The 17,726-nt window shown below is 44.4% G+C and overlaps 1 protein-coding gene across 5 annotated transcripts in view; it reads right to left on the reverse strand.

Moving 5' to 3' along the window:
• Positions 1-2,205, reverse strand: part of PJA2 (praja ring finger ubiquitin ligase 2) — a 37,815-nt gene extending 35,610 nt beyond the window's left edge. For 4 of the 5 annotated variants that reach the window (XM_050716504.1, XM_035562602.2, XM_035562600.2 and 1 more), the window contains exons 1-2: positions 2,127-2,177; positions 1,141-1,268 (exon numbers count right to left, since the gene is read on the reverse strand). In XM_050716504.1, coding sequence (XP_050572461.1) covers positions 1,141-1,159 — 19 coding nt within the window. In that variant the 5' untranslated portion in view covers positions 1,160-1,268; positions 2,127-2,177. Of the gene's footprint in view, positions 1-1,140; positions 1,269-2,122 lie in introns of all 5 variants that reach the window. The other variant, XM_035562599.2, reaches the window with a different exon arrangement.
• Between the last annotated feature and the right edge of the window lie 15,521 nt (positions 2,206-17,726).

Here is a 17,726-nt window from a genome sequence, read left to right on the forward strand (position 1 = left end):
GGTATTGCAGATGTTACAGCAATACATGAAAACCACAGGGGATTTTAGCAGCTAAAACACTACAGACTTTCCAGACCATTTTTTAATAATTGTAAGTACCTATGAAAGAACACGCGTATGTGCCAGCTGGAATTCTTTCTGCTTCCATAGTCACACACTTTGCTACCTGAAACACTGTATAAGGGTACCAAAATATCACGCATGAAATTAATCAGATTGGAAAAGCTGTTTTAGAACAACTACTCGGAATAATAAATACTATTGGCAGCAGAAACCCCAAATATCTTCCTCCACGGTGACACAAGCTTTGAAGAACTCATGTGCCCACTCTGTTGTCCTTACAGATTATTCCACTCATTGCTACAAACTTGTTAATAATTACATCTGTTTCCAGTATAAATAGCTTATAACCTGCTCCACAAGTACCACAAAAGCAGCCAACCAGACAGGGCCTTTAAGGGAGCAAAGGTTTGATGGCTCAGGAAGTGCCCCTGCACTAAACGAGCATTGCATTACTCCTAGCACTTCAGGATATTCCTGTGAAAAACATCATTAAGGGTGTTTCATTCAAGTTCAGGCTATCAAAAGGCACAGAGACCCAAACCACAAACACTGACAGAAAGTACCACCCGAAGCTCAGGCCTGTGTGTGTTTTAAGGACATGCAAAGGATCGCCCGTCCACCAATGCTCTGACCAGAAGACCAGGGTTAGCAAGCATTCCCCTCCCCCAGTGATTTGGGTTTATGTTTAGGACATGTTCAAAGGTGTTTCTATAATATCTTGAAACAATGTTCAAATGAACTGAGTTTTTAAAATGTTTGTATCAATTTCAGTTGACACATACAATCTGGACCTGTTCAAACATACCACTAAATATATAAACAAAAGGCTGCTGAGGCATCACCACAACACCACAGTAAACTCCATCAGAATTTTACAGTCCAATCCACAAAAGTGGAGAGGCATCATTAAGATATCAGTGAATATATCAATTTGAACACATTTACTCACTGTGCTCTGTTCAAAATATTACTTAGAAATACTGTGATAAGCCCCTGTTGAACTGCAAGTTTTATGCATGTAACCTCAAGTGCATCCACAACTCCAATTACCTCAGCTGGCGAACAAACTGTACTTACACCGCAAACTGTAAGCCATAGCCTGTCCCTCTTACAAACGCATTGTCTTCAGTACAACGGGGTTCTGGCAGCTGCTGCTGTAGAGCACAGTAATACTTTCATACGAAAATACTTTTTGTTCAAGGTTCCTGGGACATAAGAGACCAAGAATCAAAACACATGCAACCCAGCAAAATACTATGGATCACAGTGGAGACCACTTTGTAAAAATGGCAGCAATAGCAGTTTATTTCTTTTGCTGCCAATATCCATCGCACTATTTGCTGAATTAACCTTAATACGTCACATAGGTATGTTTTATTTGCTACACTGGATTGTTTTTACAGAAGAAAGTGTTTTTGTAGGAGGAGCCAGCTTAACAAGGCAGGAACACACAAGTTATTTTGATGAGGCCTTCACCTGCAAAGAACTTCTGCATGCTATCTACATTGCGTTGGCAAGGGGGAAAAAGTGGTCCCATTTCATAGTGGCACAGCGACTGGGCATTTTAATAAAGCTTTAAAACCATATTTTTATTGAGCCACTTTTCAGACATCTCCCTTTCTTTAACGGGCAAGAAAGAGCAGGCAGTTCTGTACAAGCCTGACTCAACTACGCATGAACTTATTACACTTATACGCTTGGGGAAGTTTAAACATACGCACTTTGCAGGTGTGAAGCTCGCTCAGCAGAGCAGCTACGTGTTCCTCGCGATTCGCGCACTGACAGGGCACAGAACGCTGCTCCTGTCAGCCCCGCTGTACCAGCGGCGGCCCGACGGGCCAGCACAGCCCCGCCGGCCCTCTCGTTGGCCCCGGCCCCGGCCCCGGCCCCGGCCCCGGCCCCGGCCCCGGCCCCGGCCCCGGCCCCGGCCCCGGCCCCGGCCCCGGCCCCGGCCCCGGCCCCGGCCCCGGCCCCGGCCCCGGCCCCGGCCCCGGCCCCGGCCCCGGCCCCGGCCCCGGCCCCGGCCCCGGCCCCGGCCCCGGCCCCGGCCATCACTCACTCACGGGCCCGGTCCGGTCCCAGCCGCCGCCGGCTGCCCGCCGCCGTCAGCGCAGCCAATCCTACCCACGACGGTGATCGGCGGCAGCCACTAATAGGCCAGGAGGAAGGCGCAGCGACCAATCACGGCAGGGGGGCGGGAACTAGAGGGGGTGTGGGGAGGGGGCTGTAATGGCCGTGCCGGCCGCGGGGGCGGGGAGGGGCGGGGAGGGGCGGGGCTAGGGAGGGGCTGGGGCGTCCTCCATGTCCCAGGGGGAGAGGGGCGCCACTGTGGGGTGTTCGCCGCTGGGTTGTGAGGCCTTGTGGCACCTGTCTCCTGTCACTGTGTCCATGTTCCCGCTGCCTCCCAGCAGCAGCCCTCATGCTACGTGGTCACCCCTGTCCCTACAGCCCTGCCCTGGTTCTCACGCCCTCTGCTCAGTGCTTGCTCCTCAGCCCATCTGCGTTTACAGTCATTCTTCCCCATGGTGTTCCATCTTAAGCAAGGCGAGAGGCAGGGTGTGCTGCATTTCAGTGTGCTAATTCTGTGTGCAAGCAGACTGGGAGCCAGGAAACCATATAAAGCAGACAGCTAAAGAGTTCAGGCTCAACAGAAGTGCTCCCTTCGTTTGCTTTCTCCTCTACATAGCTGCTGATTAGCCCTGTAAGTCAGAGATTATCTGGATGAGAAAGTTTGAGAATAATAATGGTGAAGACAGGGTTGAATGTTTATGGGTAAGAATCAGGGGGAAGGCCAATGAGGCAGGCATCCTGGTAGACATCTGTTATAGACCACCTAACCACGCCAAAGAGGCAGACAAAATATTCTACAGAGAAGTCTCGCAATCACTAGCCCTTGTTCTTGTGGGCTTGTGACTGCGAGAAACTTCAGCTTACTACACAACTGCTGGAAATACAGCACAGCAGAGGGGAAACAGTCTATAGAGTGGGTGGAAGATACCTTCATGACACAGCTGGTGAGTGAGCCAGCTAGGGACAGTGCCCCACTGGACCTTTTGATAGTAAGTACAGAAGGACTTGTGGGCAATGTGAAGGTTGGAGACCATCTCAGGCACAGCAATACTGAATTAACAGAGTTTTCAATTCTTGGAAAAATAAGGAGGGGGATTAGCAGAACTGGCACCCTGGATTTCTGCAGGGCAGACTTTGGTCTTTTAAAGGGATTTGTTGGCTGACTCCCGCGGGAGGCAGTCCTGAAGGGCAAAGGAGTCCAGGAAGGCTGAACACTCTTCAACAAAGAAAACCTAGAGGCACAGGAGCAGGCCGTCTCCATGTGCCAAAAGATGAGCCAGCGTGGAAGAAGAGTGGCCTGGCTGAACAGAGTTTGAGACCATTAGGAAAGTGAACTGATAAGCATGTATGTAGACAGACTGATAGACAGACAGGCCAAACTCAGGTTTGTTGAGGCAATGTGAATTACTGAGAAAGATCATGATAGGCTAGTGTTTGTAGACTGCCTCTACAATCAGTAGAGCCTAAATCCCTCAGTAGCAGAGGATACAGATCTTCAAGTTAGGCTCATGTCGCAAATTACCCTCTTAAGGAGCCACCCTACAGATTGGCATACAAGGAAAAAGGAAAATTTAATCACCATGAGTTAATATTATCCTCTGTGAGTATTCTTCTCGGTACATCAACCCAGCACACCATGCAAATACAAAAAGAGTTTTGGCAGAAACAACCAGTCCAGTTGGAAGGATCCTACCACTGTGCAAACATCTTGAGATTGTGTCCTCAGCGGGGAAGCAACAGTGAATTCTTCCTGAAAATTTGATTTTCTGATTGATGATTATATTACAGTAAAAACATAATCCAAATCTCCATGGACTAACAGTTTCTTTCTAATGAATTTTAAATGATTGAATAAGACACCTTCACACTGCTGAAGCATCCATGCTGTCATTCATATGGTATTCAAAAGACTAAATAAATACATAAATAAAACATAAATAAACATCAATAACCACCTGGACTTATGTGAAGTGTTTGTAAATGTCCCACATGACATCCTTGTCTCAAAATTGGAGAGACGTGGATTTGACGGATGGACCGATTGCTGGGTAAGGAATTGGCTGGGTAGTTGTACCCAGAGTTGTGCTCAATGTCTCAATGTCCAAGTGGAGATCAGTAATGAGTGATGTTCCTCAGGGACCAGTATCAGAGCCAGCATCATTCAATATCTTTGTCAGCAACATGGACAGTGGGATTAAGTTCACCCTCAGCCAGTTTGCTGATGGCACCAAGCTGTGTGGTGCAGTCGACATGCTGGAGGGGAGGAGGGACCTGGACAGGTTTGAGAGGTGAACCTGTGCAAATGTCATGAAGTTTAACAAAGCCAAGTGCAAAGTCCTGCAGCTGGGACAGGGCAATCCCAAGCACAAATACAGGCTGGGTGGAGGATGGACTGAAAGCAGCCCTAAGGAGAAGGACCTGGGTGTGTTGGATGACAGAAAGCGCAACATGAGCTGGCAATGCATGTTTGCAACCCAGAAAGCCAACTGTACCCTGGGCTGCACCAAAAGCAGCATGGCCAGCAGGTCAAGGGAGGTGATTGTCCCCCTCTGCTCCACTCGCATGAGACCCCCCGGGAGCCCTGCGTTCAGCTCTGGGGCTCCCAGCACAAGAAGGACATGGATGTATTAGAACAAGTCCAGAGGAGGGCCAAAAAGATGGTCAGAGGGCTGGAGCACCTCTCCTGTGAAGAGAGACTGAGGGAGTTGGGGTTGTTCAGCCTGGAGAAGAGAAGGCTCCAGGGAGACCTTATGGCATCCTTCCAGTACCCAAGAGGGGCCTACAGGAAAGTTGGGGAGGGACTCTGTGTCAGAGGGTGTGGTGATAGGGCAGGAATAAAAGTTTTAAAGTAAAGGAGGGTAGATTTAGATTAGACATCAGGAAGAAATTTCTTACGCTAAGGGTGGAGAGGCACTGGAACAGGTTTCCCAGAGAAGTTGTGGATGCTTGTGGTAGTTTTAATCAGCTTGGCAGCTGAGCTTCACCACAACCGCTCTCTCACTCCCACCTCCTCAAAGAGAAAGGGGGAGAAAATGTGATGGAAGGGGCTCAAAGGACAAGATAAGGACAGGAAGAACACTCAACAATTATCATCACACACAAAACAAACTCAGCATAGAGAGATTAATGTAAGTTATTACCTATTTTGAACAAGCTAGAGCAGTGAGAAACTAAAAGCAAGCTACAAACACCTTTGCCTCATCCACCCTCTTCCACCTCCTCCCCACAAGCAGCGCAGGGGAATGGGGAATGGGGGCTGTGGTCAGTCCCTGATGCTTCATCTCCACCACTCCTTCACGGTCACTCTCTGTCCCTGCTCCTGCGTGGGCTCCTCTCCACGGGCTGCAGCTCCGGCCCAGGGCCTGCTCCTGCGGGGGCTCTCCATGGGCTGCAGCCTCCTCCAGGCCACATCCACCTGCTCCAGCGGGGGCTCCTCCACGGGGGGGCTGCAGCGTGGAGATCTGCTCCATGTGGGACCCATGGGCTGCAGGGGGACAGCCTGTTTCTCTCACACTTCTCACTCCCCTCTTCCAGCTGCTGTTGTACAGCAGTTTGTCTGCTGTTCCGCCCCGCCCCCCCCCCCCACCATTTATTGGCTTGGCTTTGGCCAGCAGTGGGTCCCTTTTGGAGCCATCTGAAAGTAGCCTTTACCCAATGTGGGGCAGCTGTTGGGCTCTAGCGGAAGATAATCTCTGCCCATGGCAGGGGGGTTAGAGCTAGAAGGTCTTCCAGGTCTTGTCCAGCTCAAGCCATTTTGTGATTTTATAGGAAGATTTGTCATGTGGGAATTATTTAACATATCTAAGGGAGAGCCACACGGAATTTTTTAACGTTTTCAATGTTGGTAGTATTCAAACCAAGCTTTTTGCTCAGGAAGCCAAGCTGTAGCTGGACATACTGATGCCATGCCTATTACGAACATACAGAACACCACCACATCCAGAGTGCCACCTCTTCTCCCAGCTCTTGATTATTAGGCTTTATAACAGGAGGGGAATATTATGGTCATCCATCAAGTTCATCCACTTTCCTAGAGGAATTCACATGAAAGTATGACAGAGTATTAAAAGGCAGACATGAAAAACAACATGATGGTACGTTCCTCTAAAAAATTCTGTTGCAAACTTTAAGTATGCAGTGGGAGAGCGTCTGCTGCTTTGCAGCTGTTTGGTCAAGGACCTTTTTCAGTGCAACAAAGGATAATAAGAAAGGGAGAAAGCCATAAACAAGAAAACACAGGGACACAAAAATGACCAACAAAGGATAAGGGAGGCAGTGATGGCAAACAACCTGGTCAGCCACATGGATTGATAAGGGCATGGGAGAGGGTGAGAAGACTTATCCAGCAAGGTTATCTGATCGGGGACCTGTTCTGTTGGGAAGCTAAGGAGAGAGGAGGAAGGAGTGGGGGCAGCACCTGATTCTGCCCTGCGCTGGGCATATGTGGGGGACCCACATTCTCCAGCAAACTTTGAGCTGGCCCAGCCCAGGGGACCCGTGCTGGGGGTTTGTGATTCACAGACTCAGGGGTTTGTGATTGTGGGTGCTGGTGGGACGAGGGTGTGTGCACTGGTGTGTGTAGCCAGCCCCAGACAGGAGCAGTGGGTGAGCGGGGGCCGCACGGGTGGGCAAGAAGCCGGGAGTGTGGGCAGGGGTGCTGGGCAGGCAGAGGGGCTGTGCTGGGGCTGGGGAAAGTGGATGTGCACTTGCTGGTGGCCTGGGGACGTTGCCTGTGGGCCTGCACCAGGGCCTGCTGGCTCTGCCAGCCCCAGGGCAGGAGGGACAGTGCTGTGCCCCCTGGGGACAGGGTCCTGTATGTGCTGGTTGCTGCAGGTACATCCCATGCTCCCCCCAAACTCAGATGGCTATAAATTAATGAAAGATTTTTGTGTTCCAGTGGAAAGCAGATAATCTTAAGGCAAGCCCATTGTACTAAAATTCACCTGCCACTCAAGAACAGGAAAAGATTCATTTTAATAAAATGAAGGCAGAACATTTTAAGTTAGCTAAAATAATTTTGCTGAGACATTGTGAAATTAGCCAAGATGTATTGCTGCAAAGTAGCATTGCTTATAAGTAATACTATCTGTAGCTATGCTTAAGAACAAGGATGAGGATGTTACAAGATACACCTTGTTCTTTACATACATAATGTATATAAGGTTTAGGTTTACAATAGTATAAACAATAAAACAAACTCAGCATAAAGAGATTAATGTAAGTTATTACCTATTTCGAACAAGCTAGAGCAATGAGAAACTAAAAGCAAGCTACAAACACCTTTGCCTCATCCACCCTCTTCCACCTCCTCCCCACAAGCAGCGCAGGGGAATGGGGAATGGGGGCTGCGGTTAGTCCCTGATGCTTCATCTCCACCACTCCTTCACGGTCACTCTCTGTCCCTGCTCCTGCGTGGGCTCCTCTCCACGGGCTGCAGCTCCGGCCCAGGGCCTGCTCCTGCGGGGGCTCTCCATGGGCTGCAGCCTCCTCCAGGCCACATCCACCTGCTCCAGCGGGGGCTCCTCCACGGGGGGGCTGCAGCGTGGAGATCTGCTCCATGTGGGACCCATGGGCTGCAGGGGGACAGCCTGTTTCTCTCACACTTCTCACTCCCCTCTTCCAGCTGCTGTTGCACAGCAGTTTGTCTGTTGTCCCCCCCACCAGCACCATTTATTGGCTTGGCTTTGGCCAGCAGTGGGTCCCTTATAATAACTGCATTGCAATAAGTATGGAAAGAAGGATTACAAGTCCATGATCAGAATTTGAGATTTAAAAATATTTTATTGAATAAAATATTTTAATTCAAAAATCAGTATTTTAATTGATTAAAAGATTTTTTTATTACGACAGTATTACCTCTACCTTTGTACTTCGGAGTACTTCCCCAAGGTCCTTTGATTCCTGCTGTCACTGCAAAGGAGATTTGAAAAGTGTTATCATGTTTGGGCTTGATTCAGTATGGGAATTTCTTTGTAACAAAATATTTTTTCTGTATTTGAATCAATGAAATAGAAGTATAAACAATTCAACAAAGGTTTTAAACTAGCCTAATAAAAATAATTTCTCTTTCATATGCCTAAATCACTTATTGTTCTTTCCACAGCACTGGGACTCAGCGTACTGTCATCTACATAAGCTATATGCTATTTCAGACCTCTCTTCATCCCCGAGGACACACACACACACACACACACACACACACACACACACAAAAAGAACAAATGGAAAATGATTTTATTCAAAGTCACCTGCAATAAGTCACATTGCCTAGATAATCTACTCAGATGCTAAAACACGGCTACAAGACATCAAAAAGTCCTGAAATCTGGTTGAATAGTGAAACTAGTTATTAAAGAATAACCGTATTCAAAAAAATGTTTTACCGGTGAGAGGTAGCTTTTAGTCATAGCTGATAACCTAATGCCTTATAACTGTATCTTTTATATTGCAGTTACTTGCAACTATCTAGTTACATGTCAGTGTAATAACAATGGTCTTATCCATGCCTCATAAGAAAATGGGCTGGGGAGAAATCCCTGTTCCTGCTTATGACAGTGAATGTTTTCTCATAATTTGAAGAGGCTGTGAATTTTCATGACACCATTTGAGCCTTTTATTGTCTTTGTCACCCATTGAATCTAAACTACGAACACAGATTTCTGGGATTATCAGCTCTGACCTCATGTACTCTTAATGAATATAGACGTTAATTAGGCAACATTTTGTTAAAACTACGTATGTTCTTAAATGTAAAGTGGGAACTTGTATCAACTGCATTCTATGTATTAGTGAGTTGGTCATGCTTCTATTGCCCAGGCCTCCTAATGCATCTTTTGGTATGGATTAACAAAAACTGAGCTCTGCAGGATAACTAAGAGTAGTAAATGAAACATAAATACTGAAAAATTCCCAGGGCAACTGAAACAAATTAAAGTTTCATTAAAGAGGCTGAATACACTCTAAATTGCATGTATTTATATCTCACAATAAAGTAGCAGATCATACTCAGGCTATAAAGTATATAGCCAAAGTTTGCTGGAGAATGTGCATCCCCCACATATGCCCAGCGCAGGGCAGAATCAGGTGCTGCCCCCACTCCTTCCTCCTCTCTCCTTAGCTTCCCAACAGAACAGGTCCCCGATCAGATAACCTTGCTGGATAAGTCTTCTCACCCTCTCCCATGCCCTTATCAATCCATGTGGCTGACCAGGTTTGTTTGCCATCACTGCCTCCCTTATCCTTTGTTGGTCATTTTTGTGTCCCTGTGTTTTCTTGTTTATGGCTTTCTCCCTTTCTTATTATCCTTTGTTGCACTGAAAAAGGTCCTTGACCAAACAGCTGCAAAGCAGCAGAGCAGTTGTTCAGGAAGTATTAAAAAAAAAAAAAAGATTATTTTGGAAACTGCCTGCTTTTTGTGAGGATGTGTGTATCTGTGTCAACAAGAAGATTGATTTAAAAAAAAAAAATTTCTAGGTAGTGATCAGAGCTTTTTTCCATTTCCAGTCTTCACTACTCAAGTTATGAAATCTCCAGCCTGTAGAGTGAGTGACACCACTGTGTAGGACTTGGAATCTTTTTTTTTCTCACTATTTCAGCATTTTATTGTTACTGAATTTGGATGCTCTAAAGAATTTTTTAACTATGTCCACAGTGATATGTACCAAAATATGTCCTGGCTTAACAAAGAGGGATAAACATATTTTAGATGGTGACTGCCTTATCACCTATGGTGATCTGACCTGTAGATATTATGATTAAGATTTTCATACAGGCTTGAGATAGGCATGAAAGTCCTTTCAGCACCAAAATGTGTAGTTTACATTTAATAGGTTCTAGTCTCTCTTAACTTTCAGTGTGCAGGTTTTCTCCAAATCAAGAGTACCTGAATTTTTACACTACAAGGTGTATAGGTAGTTCTATAGGTCTATAGGTCTATAGGTATATATAGATAGTGTTAGAATGAGTTTTTCAAGTAAATAGCTAGGAAGGAATTTGGATGTCTCCCTATAGATATCCAGCCTGTAATTATGTACCCTCAGCTGTTACCACCCTAGGGAACTCAGGACAACTGCCTAACACTGATAACATTCCTGCACAGAAAACACCAGAGTCCTCCTTACTCAGAACCGCACAGCAGAAATGTATCGGGTATGTACTCTGGCTGAAGTTACAAAGTCTGCACTTGTGTTGGAAATGGAAATGAAGTTGATGGTTTTCTACTGACATTTTTATCCCTTTTATTAAAATAAGTTTAAGAAGGACAAATATTTTTTAATGAAAGCTGGTTTATGAAGAAGGTAAAATCTGACAGTTCTCAGATATCACTTCATTTAAAAGTGAACGGATTCCCAAAATGATGCTGCCAAACTAGTAGAAAGTTATAATATTCAAATTCCATGGTAAAACTTGACATATCTGCAGTTTGCTTTCCTAATTAATCCAATTTTTTGTCTGTCTGCCTAAGAATTTTAATGTTTCTATGTGTTTTGAAAGTAGCAAGTAGGACAGACTTCACTGAGAAAAGAGCAGCATGGCGTGCCCCACATCAGATAACTCCCATGTTAGTTCAGCATCATTTTTTTCATCTGTAGGAGACCAGACCCGTCAGTATTTGTCTTCACAGAACAACTGATTTTAAAATGATACAAACATCATAATTAGCACAGGGTCTGAACATTCAGAATGTAAGCTTTCAAAAAATAAATAGGATGGCATAATTCATTTGCTGGAGATTGATTTTTTTTGCCAACAAAAATCTGTCTAGGAGCTATTATAGGAATTATCTTGCTACTTATCTTCATTCTGTTTCAGTAACAGCACCTGTAATATTTTATTGATGTAACTAGCAAACCAGATGGCAATTCTGCTAAATCTTGAAGAAAAAAGTAATTGATTTTTATACAGTCATTGTGTATAACAACTTGAAAATATTAAACTGGATATGCATATTGACCAACTACGAATCAAGCCATCCTGTTATGTTTGTTGATAACCTACTGTACTATTGATTGTAAGACACTGCCCTATCCTCCTGAAACTCTTGAGTGTGGCCATATCTTTTCTGTGTCAAACTTCAGGAGATCGTTGGCAGAATCTGAAAGTTCTGTGTAAATTCTATAACCCTTGCAGATCCTACTGCAAAAGCAAGCCAATTTTATTTATTCTATTACAAGTTTAAAGCTAATTTGTTTTCTGGCAAAGAAAGTGGAATACATACACAGCCTGAATATTTTTTTATTTATTGAGCTCTTAATCTTCCATGGCCAGTCAGATTGCTTATTCAAACTAAGCCAGTTAATAAGGATACCAAACACAATTATCTCACTTATAACAATTGCTGTAACATGAAAAATTATGCTCAACTTTCTTTATCTCTTTTTACTGCTTCCTGACTCTTTCCCACAAAATGTGTTTATTTTCTCAGTAACAATATTTTAATATATCATCTGAAAACTAAGTAGTGAAGAATGTTTTCATTGCAGCAACATCTCATTTAGTTTCAAGATAGAGAAGTCTACCAGCAACCATTCTACCTTTATAAGCATGTAAGTTCAGGTATTTTCCACCCTCCAAGTATATAGAAAAGTTACCGGTCAGCTCAGATTAAGAAGTTGCAGCACTGGGCAGATTTGAAGAGACAGCAGTCAGTCCTGTGTGTGTCCCAGAGATAACATTAAAGAATGAGATCCAGTACAATTGTCCGTGCATAAATCAGAAAAGAAAATAAATGTGGTGGTACTAGTCTCTCTATCTACACTCAGAAAAAGGCTTTAGAGAGAAATTAACCAACAAATCACAGAGAAAGCTGGCTTACAGAATTTCCCATGTTTTATTGCTTATAAAAATAAACCAGGGAAAATACTGCAATACTGCAACCTGCAACATTGTAATATCTAGATAATTTGCAGATTTTAGAAGCTCTCTGTCCATATTGAATGTAGAAAACACAAAGTCCACTATTACAAAGAAAATTCTAATAAAATAAAAAGAGATATCTCACAATATTAGCAGATCTCCACAATTAGACTTGGAGTGGAAAAAAAAAAAAAAAGGAGAGTGAAAGAAGAACCTGAAGGTTTTGCAAACCAATGCATATTCCCAGCTTTTAAGGTTTTTATTGTACAAAATAAAAAAAAATACAGAAAACAGAAAAAATACCGTACAGAACATATAAAACATTGCTTTCCAAAATTACTGAAATTTCAAATGCCTTAGTTACTTTATCTATTAATATTTATTTATTTATATATTTATTCATCCTGAATTGGGACATTTCTGTGGAGGTTTTCACAGTGAAGAACTGACATTTTAAAAACAGAGAACATTTTCAAGCATCTCTGGTCTCCAAACATGTACGGATCTGGAACGATTCCTTAGCCCTTGAGAACACACACACATGACAACACCATGTCAATATTTATTATCTGTTATCATCTATTGTGTGTTTTCTGTTTTCTTAGACAAAACAAAACACAGCTGTTTGTCCTGGTCCTGAAGAGCTCATGATGTACAAACGTATTGAGGCAGGTCAAGGGAATTCTTACAGCACAACAGACTAACGTGAGAAGAATGTTTGCTTGTGACTGGACGCATATGCTCTATCCAGATTTTTGAAATGGAATTACTTTTTCTAAAGAATTCAGCATGCAACGTGTTCCTATAACCTGTCAATGATGGTCAGCTATCCTCCCGCAGATTCCAGTTCATATTGCAGCCTGTTACGGTGCTGGAGGATCGTGCCCCCATGTGCTGCAGCTGTCAGTGTGTGGAGGATCAAGATGTGAATTGCTGTGCTGCCTAGTGGGCCTGTTAGCCAGCCCAGACACGGTTTCCAGCACAGCCTCCACAGGCATATTACCCCTTCCATTTCCAAGAAGGAAGGCTAATACCGAAGGATAAAGCTAAGTATCTCACACAGCCGATGGATTACCATGATGCTCCAAAACATCCAGCTACTAAATGAGACAAAGCTGTGAGGTTTTCACCAAAGACGAAGGCATTTAGTAGCAGATCTAATTCTTACGTTGCAGAGGTGCGGAGGGAACATCAGCCTGCCGCCTCCTACATTAATCCTCTAAGGAGGCAGCCTCAGCCAAGGAAAAAACCAAAGACACCTTCATCTCCAGAGAACCACAACCCCACCCGGAGGGCTTAGCAGGGCTTGGAGCCGCCGACCTGCGGGCAGGCCTGCAGGCAGCGCCTGGACCAGCGAGTTACAGCCCAGCTCGGTGTCCCCGCGGCTGCTGCCATCCCTGAGGCTCTCCTCAGGGCGCAGCCACAGCCGTGCTCCCGGCCTCCCTCCCTCCCTTCCCCCGGACCCGGACCCGGCCCCGCCGCCCGCCAGGTGGCGCCGGGCTGCTGCTGTGGCAGCCGCTGATGCCCCCCGTCGGCGCCGAGGAGGGGACGGCGGCAGCCTGTCCCGAAAGCCCTTCAGAAAGCGGCGAGGGGAGAAACCCGGACGTTCTGTACCGCCCCGCGCCGCGTCCGGGGCCCGGGAGCGCCATTTTGTGAGCGGGGGACCGCGGGAGGCCGCCCCGGGGGAGGCGAGGATTTCGTTTGGTGTGATCCGGCGCCTGTTGTGTGTCTGGAGGTACTGGTTCTGACACGGTGCTGGCAAAAAGACACCATTGTGGACGAAAAGTATGTTTCTGGGCTTTGCTTGCAAAGGACGTGATGTTCAGAGCCACCGCACACACACAGGAGTACTGAAGGGTAATGGGGAGACCTGTGTGTGTGCGGCACTTGCACGCCTTTCTGTGAGCAGGGTGCCATGGCGTGACTCTTTGATAAACATTAGCATGTTCATTTCCATTTCTGTGGAAAGCGTCAGTATTGTGATACAGACAGCTTAATATTTCAGCAGTAATTTCATGACTCTGTGGTGTTTTAGCTGCCTTTTTTTTTGTCCATAGAGGAGAGGAGCACTGTATCAGACGTCCAACTCCAATGCTACGTCACGACAGAAAGAGGATTACACGTAGAGATTACAGCTCTCAGCGTACCACATAAATATCTAACAGAAGCATTTCATATCAGAATTAGAACTGCCACTGGAGAATTCAGCGTTTGGGTAATTTGATGACTGTCCATAAGTCATGTCAGCTACAACTGGAACACGCAACGGAGAGGAAATCCATCAAGTGTCTGAATGCATGGATGTTTGTGTTGCTGAGTTAGCAAGGGCCTAACAATGGTGCATGATGTCACTTCTTATCTCTAATGCCTTTGCGGTAATCCACTGCTGCAGTTGCTGTGGGATCCGGACATATGGTAAAAACTCATAAAGGCAACAGTCCATAAGGTCAACAGACATATGTCTGAAAGGCCAAAAAGTTAATATGCTGAGAAGTCTGTAAACCAGGAAGCTGAAAACAAAATAAGTATCAGGTGTGTTTCCAAGAAGGGAAAAAAGCAATATTGAAAGACTGGTAAGAAATTTACTTCAAAAATGTTTTTGTTACTTTTTTTTTTTAATGCAGAACAAAGTTTGCATACAATTCTTTAGCTGAGTAAATGTCATTAAAGCAACAAAACACAACTTCAGTCTACCAAGAAGTGTGAGAGAGCTAGAAATAATATGTATGTCAGTAGTACATTAACTCTTTCTCAGACCAGTGTATACTGTTTCTCACTGACTTCTGGATACTCCAAAGTGTTTGATCTTGCAGGAAGCAAGCACATGGTGAAAACGTCAATATTCAGAAGTGTTGAGCCTATACTGTGTAAAATACAAATGTAAACACTATGTATTACTTCAGGAAATTTTTAATTATCCTATGCTGTTTCAAACTCAAGATATATTTTTAAATTAGAGATAGGTTGTTAAACCCAGAGGTTGTTAAATAATGTTGGAATCTGATTAATGCACGTTCTGGCAGTTACAGAACACATTCACAATTAGTAGATAGTGTGGATAGCTGGCAAGATTTATTTGTTTTCTATTGCTTCTTGGTTTGCTGGCTTCATTTTGGAATTAATCTTGGAAAATGCTATAGATGTCATATTACAGAAGTAAGGAGAACTCTATGCAGCAGCTTTACTTGTCTCTGACTTCACTTAGCCATGGAGTCCAAGATGCCAAATTGTGCTTCTTTTCCCACTGTCAGCATGTACTTCTGGTCCGATGCAGCATCCAACATCATTGAAATCCTCAGGCCTATTTGTCTTTACATTCCCTTTAATTCCCTTTTGTTACCTTTTTGTCTAAGTCCTCCTCTTTCATCTTCTTACCTGCAGAACACTGCAACCAATCTTATCACTCAGACTAAGAATAGAAGCAGATCACCTTGAAATGACTCCTCGGTCCTTTAAGAATACAGCTCAAAACCACCTCTTTCTTTCAGAAATCTATACGGATTTTCTGCAGTTTACCTCACGGATATAACCTTTAACTTGCCTCTCCAGCATCACTTCTTTTTTCTTTTATCTTTCTGTCTTCCTTTCTTTTTTTTTTCAACCTGCTTCCTTTTTTTTTTTTCCTTTGCAGACTGTGCAAGCCATTAATGCCATCGTTTTCTTCTCTACATTTCCTGCCATCTGTATCTTGCTAACTTAACACATCCCACCTCTTTCAGACTGTATTGTATAACATACCCCTTTCCCCTTGTCAGTGCCTCTGGTTGCTTTCTGCCTTAATTCTAGCTATAATAGAATAATTTATTCACTAAGTTACATTTTATATGTTTTCTGCAGTCTATACCTTTTGTTGTTACTCTCAGTGTAGAGTGTTTTCTCCTTACAGATGATGGATTGAGAGAGAGGCAAAGTATGTTAATCACAAGCAATCAGGGCATTGAAACTGAGAAAAATTTTACCAAAGTGGCTGACAGATGGCTCTGCGCTGTAGTCTGTTTATTTCATAGCTATCTTGCTCTTCCGTACTGTCCCTATCTTCCAAAAGTTGACTGGTCTCGTTACTGGGAGCAGAGGTCAGGTAACAGCTGTGGTGCCCAGTGTTGACGCTGTTCCAAAGGTCATACTTTACAGTCTACAAATTACTGCTATCAATAAGGGAGGAATCGGTAGGAGTTAGAAAAAGTCAAGAAGGCAGCGGAGTGCTGTCCTAACATCCAAATAATTTGTTCCTGATTTCCCCACGGGTGTTTAGTCTCCTGGTGTTTTCTTGAACAAATATTCTGACTAGGACTGTGTCTACCTAGAGAACATAAATTTTTCCACAGAGATTGTTCCAGGGTAAGCTATTTTCCTGAACATCTTAATCAGAAAAACAAAACAAAACAAAACAAAACAAAACAGAATGGCCTTCCTGGAAAATGGAAAGCTGCTTTACAAAAGTAGCGTTTAAAGTAAAATACCACTGTAAATTAAGCTTTTCCTATATTTTGTTGCTGTTGTGTGTTACATGGTATCCTAACCATGCAGTGTGCTCAGGTGGCCAAGAAGGCCAACAGCATCCTGGCCTGTATAAGAAGCAGCGTGGCCAGCAGGTCTAGGGAAGTGATTGTCCCCCTGTACTCGGCTCTGGTGAGGCCGCACCTTGAGTACTGTGTTCAGTTTTGGGCCCCTCACTACAGGAAGGACATGGACGTGCTCGAGCGAGTCCAGAGAAGGGCGACCAAGCTGGTGAGGGGTCTGGAGAACAAGTCTTACGAGGAGCGGCTGAGGGAGCTGGGCTTGTTCAGCCTGGAGAAGAGGAGGCTCAGGGGAGACCTTATCGCTCTCTACAGTTACCTTAAAGGAGGCTGTAGTGAGGTGGGGGTTGGTCTGTTCTCCCACGTGCCTGGTGACAGGACGAGGGGGAATGGGCGAAAGTTGCGCCAGGGGAGTTTTAGGTTGGATGTTAGGAAGTACTTCTTTACCGAAAGGGTTATTAAGCATTGGAACGGGCTGCCCAGGGAGGTGGTGGAGTCACCATCCCTGGGGGTCTTTAAAAGACGTTTAGATGTAGAGCTTAGCGATATGGTTTAGTGGAGTACTTAGTGTTAGGTCGGAGGTTGGACTCGATGATCTTGAGGTCTCTTCCAACCTAGAAATCTGTGTCTGTGTCTGTGTCTAATGCTATATGCAGTACTGCCTTTAAAAGAAAGAACATCAGTAGCAGTTTTGCTAAAGATTTGGTCTAACAAACTCTGAGTTTCCAAAACGTTAAAAAGTCTTTTTGAACATCTGTACTCCTTTCATCATGCAAATACCCTCCTACTGGTATAGTTACAGCTAATTCCCTCTGAATAATACTGCTGTATTCAGGAATAGTGGCATGACACTCAAGCTAATAGTCTATACATATTCTCAGCTTCACAAAAACATGAGGAATGATAGATTTTTACAGCTGTTGCCATTGGCATCATTTCTGCAGAGTGAACATGGTATCTTCTAGTGGTGTTTTTTTAAGAGGACTTGCTTTAGGACTTTATATTTGTTTTCTTACATAAATTTTGCGTGCATTGTAGGTAGATACTAAGGAGAGATAAGTGATGAAAAAGGCATGATCTGCTATTTGCTGCAGGAAAGGAGTATCTCATTTTCAGTGCTTGTATCCATGAATAGTGATGTCCTTGTGACTCAGCACTGTTATACAGGAAATCACTATAAAATTTTAAGGAGCATATGTGAAAAGAGTTACGTGTACCAGA

Source organism: Cygnus atratus, chromosome Z, assembly GCF_013377495.2.
Source record: "Cygnus atratus isolate AKBS03 ecotype Queensland, Australia chromosome Z, CAtr_DNAZoo_HiC_assembly, whole genome shotgun sequence".
NCBI classification, from domain to species: domain Eukaryota; kingdom Metazoa; phylum Chordata; class Aves; order Anseriformes; family Anatidae; genus Cygnus; species Cygnus atratus.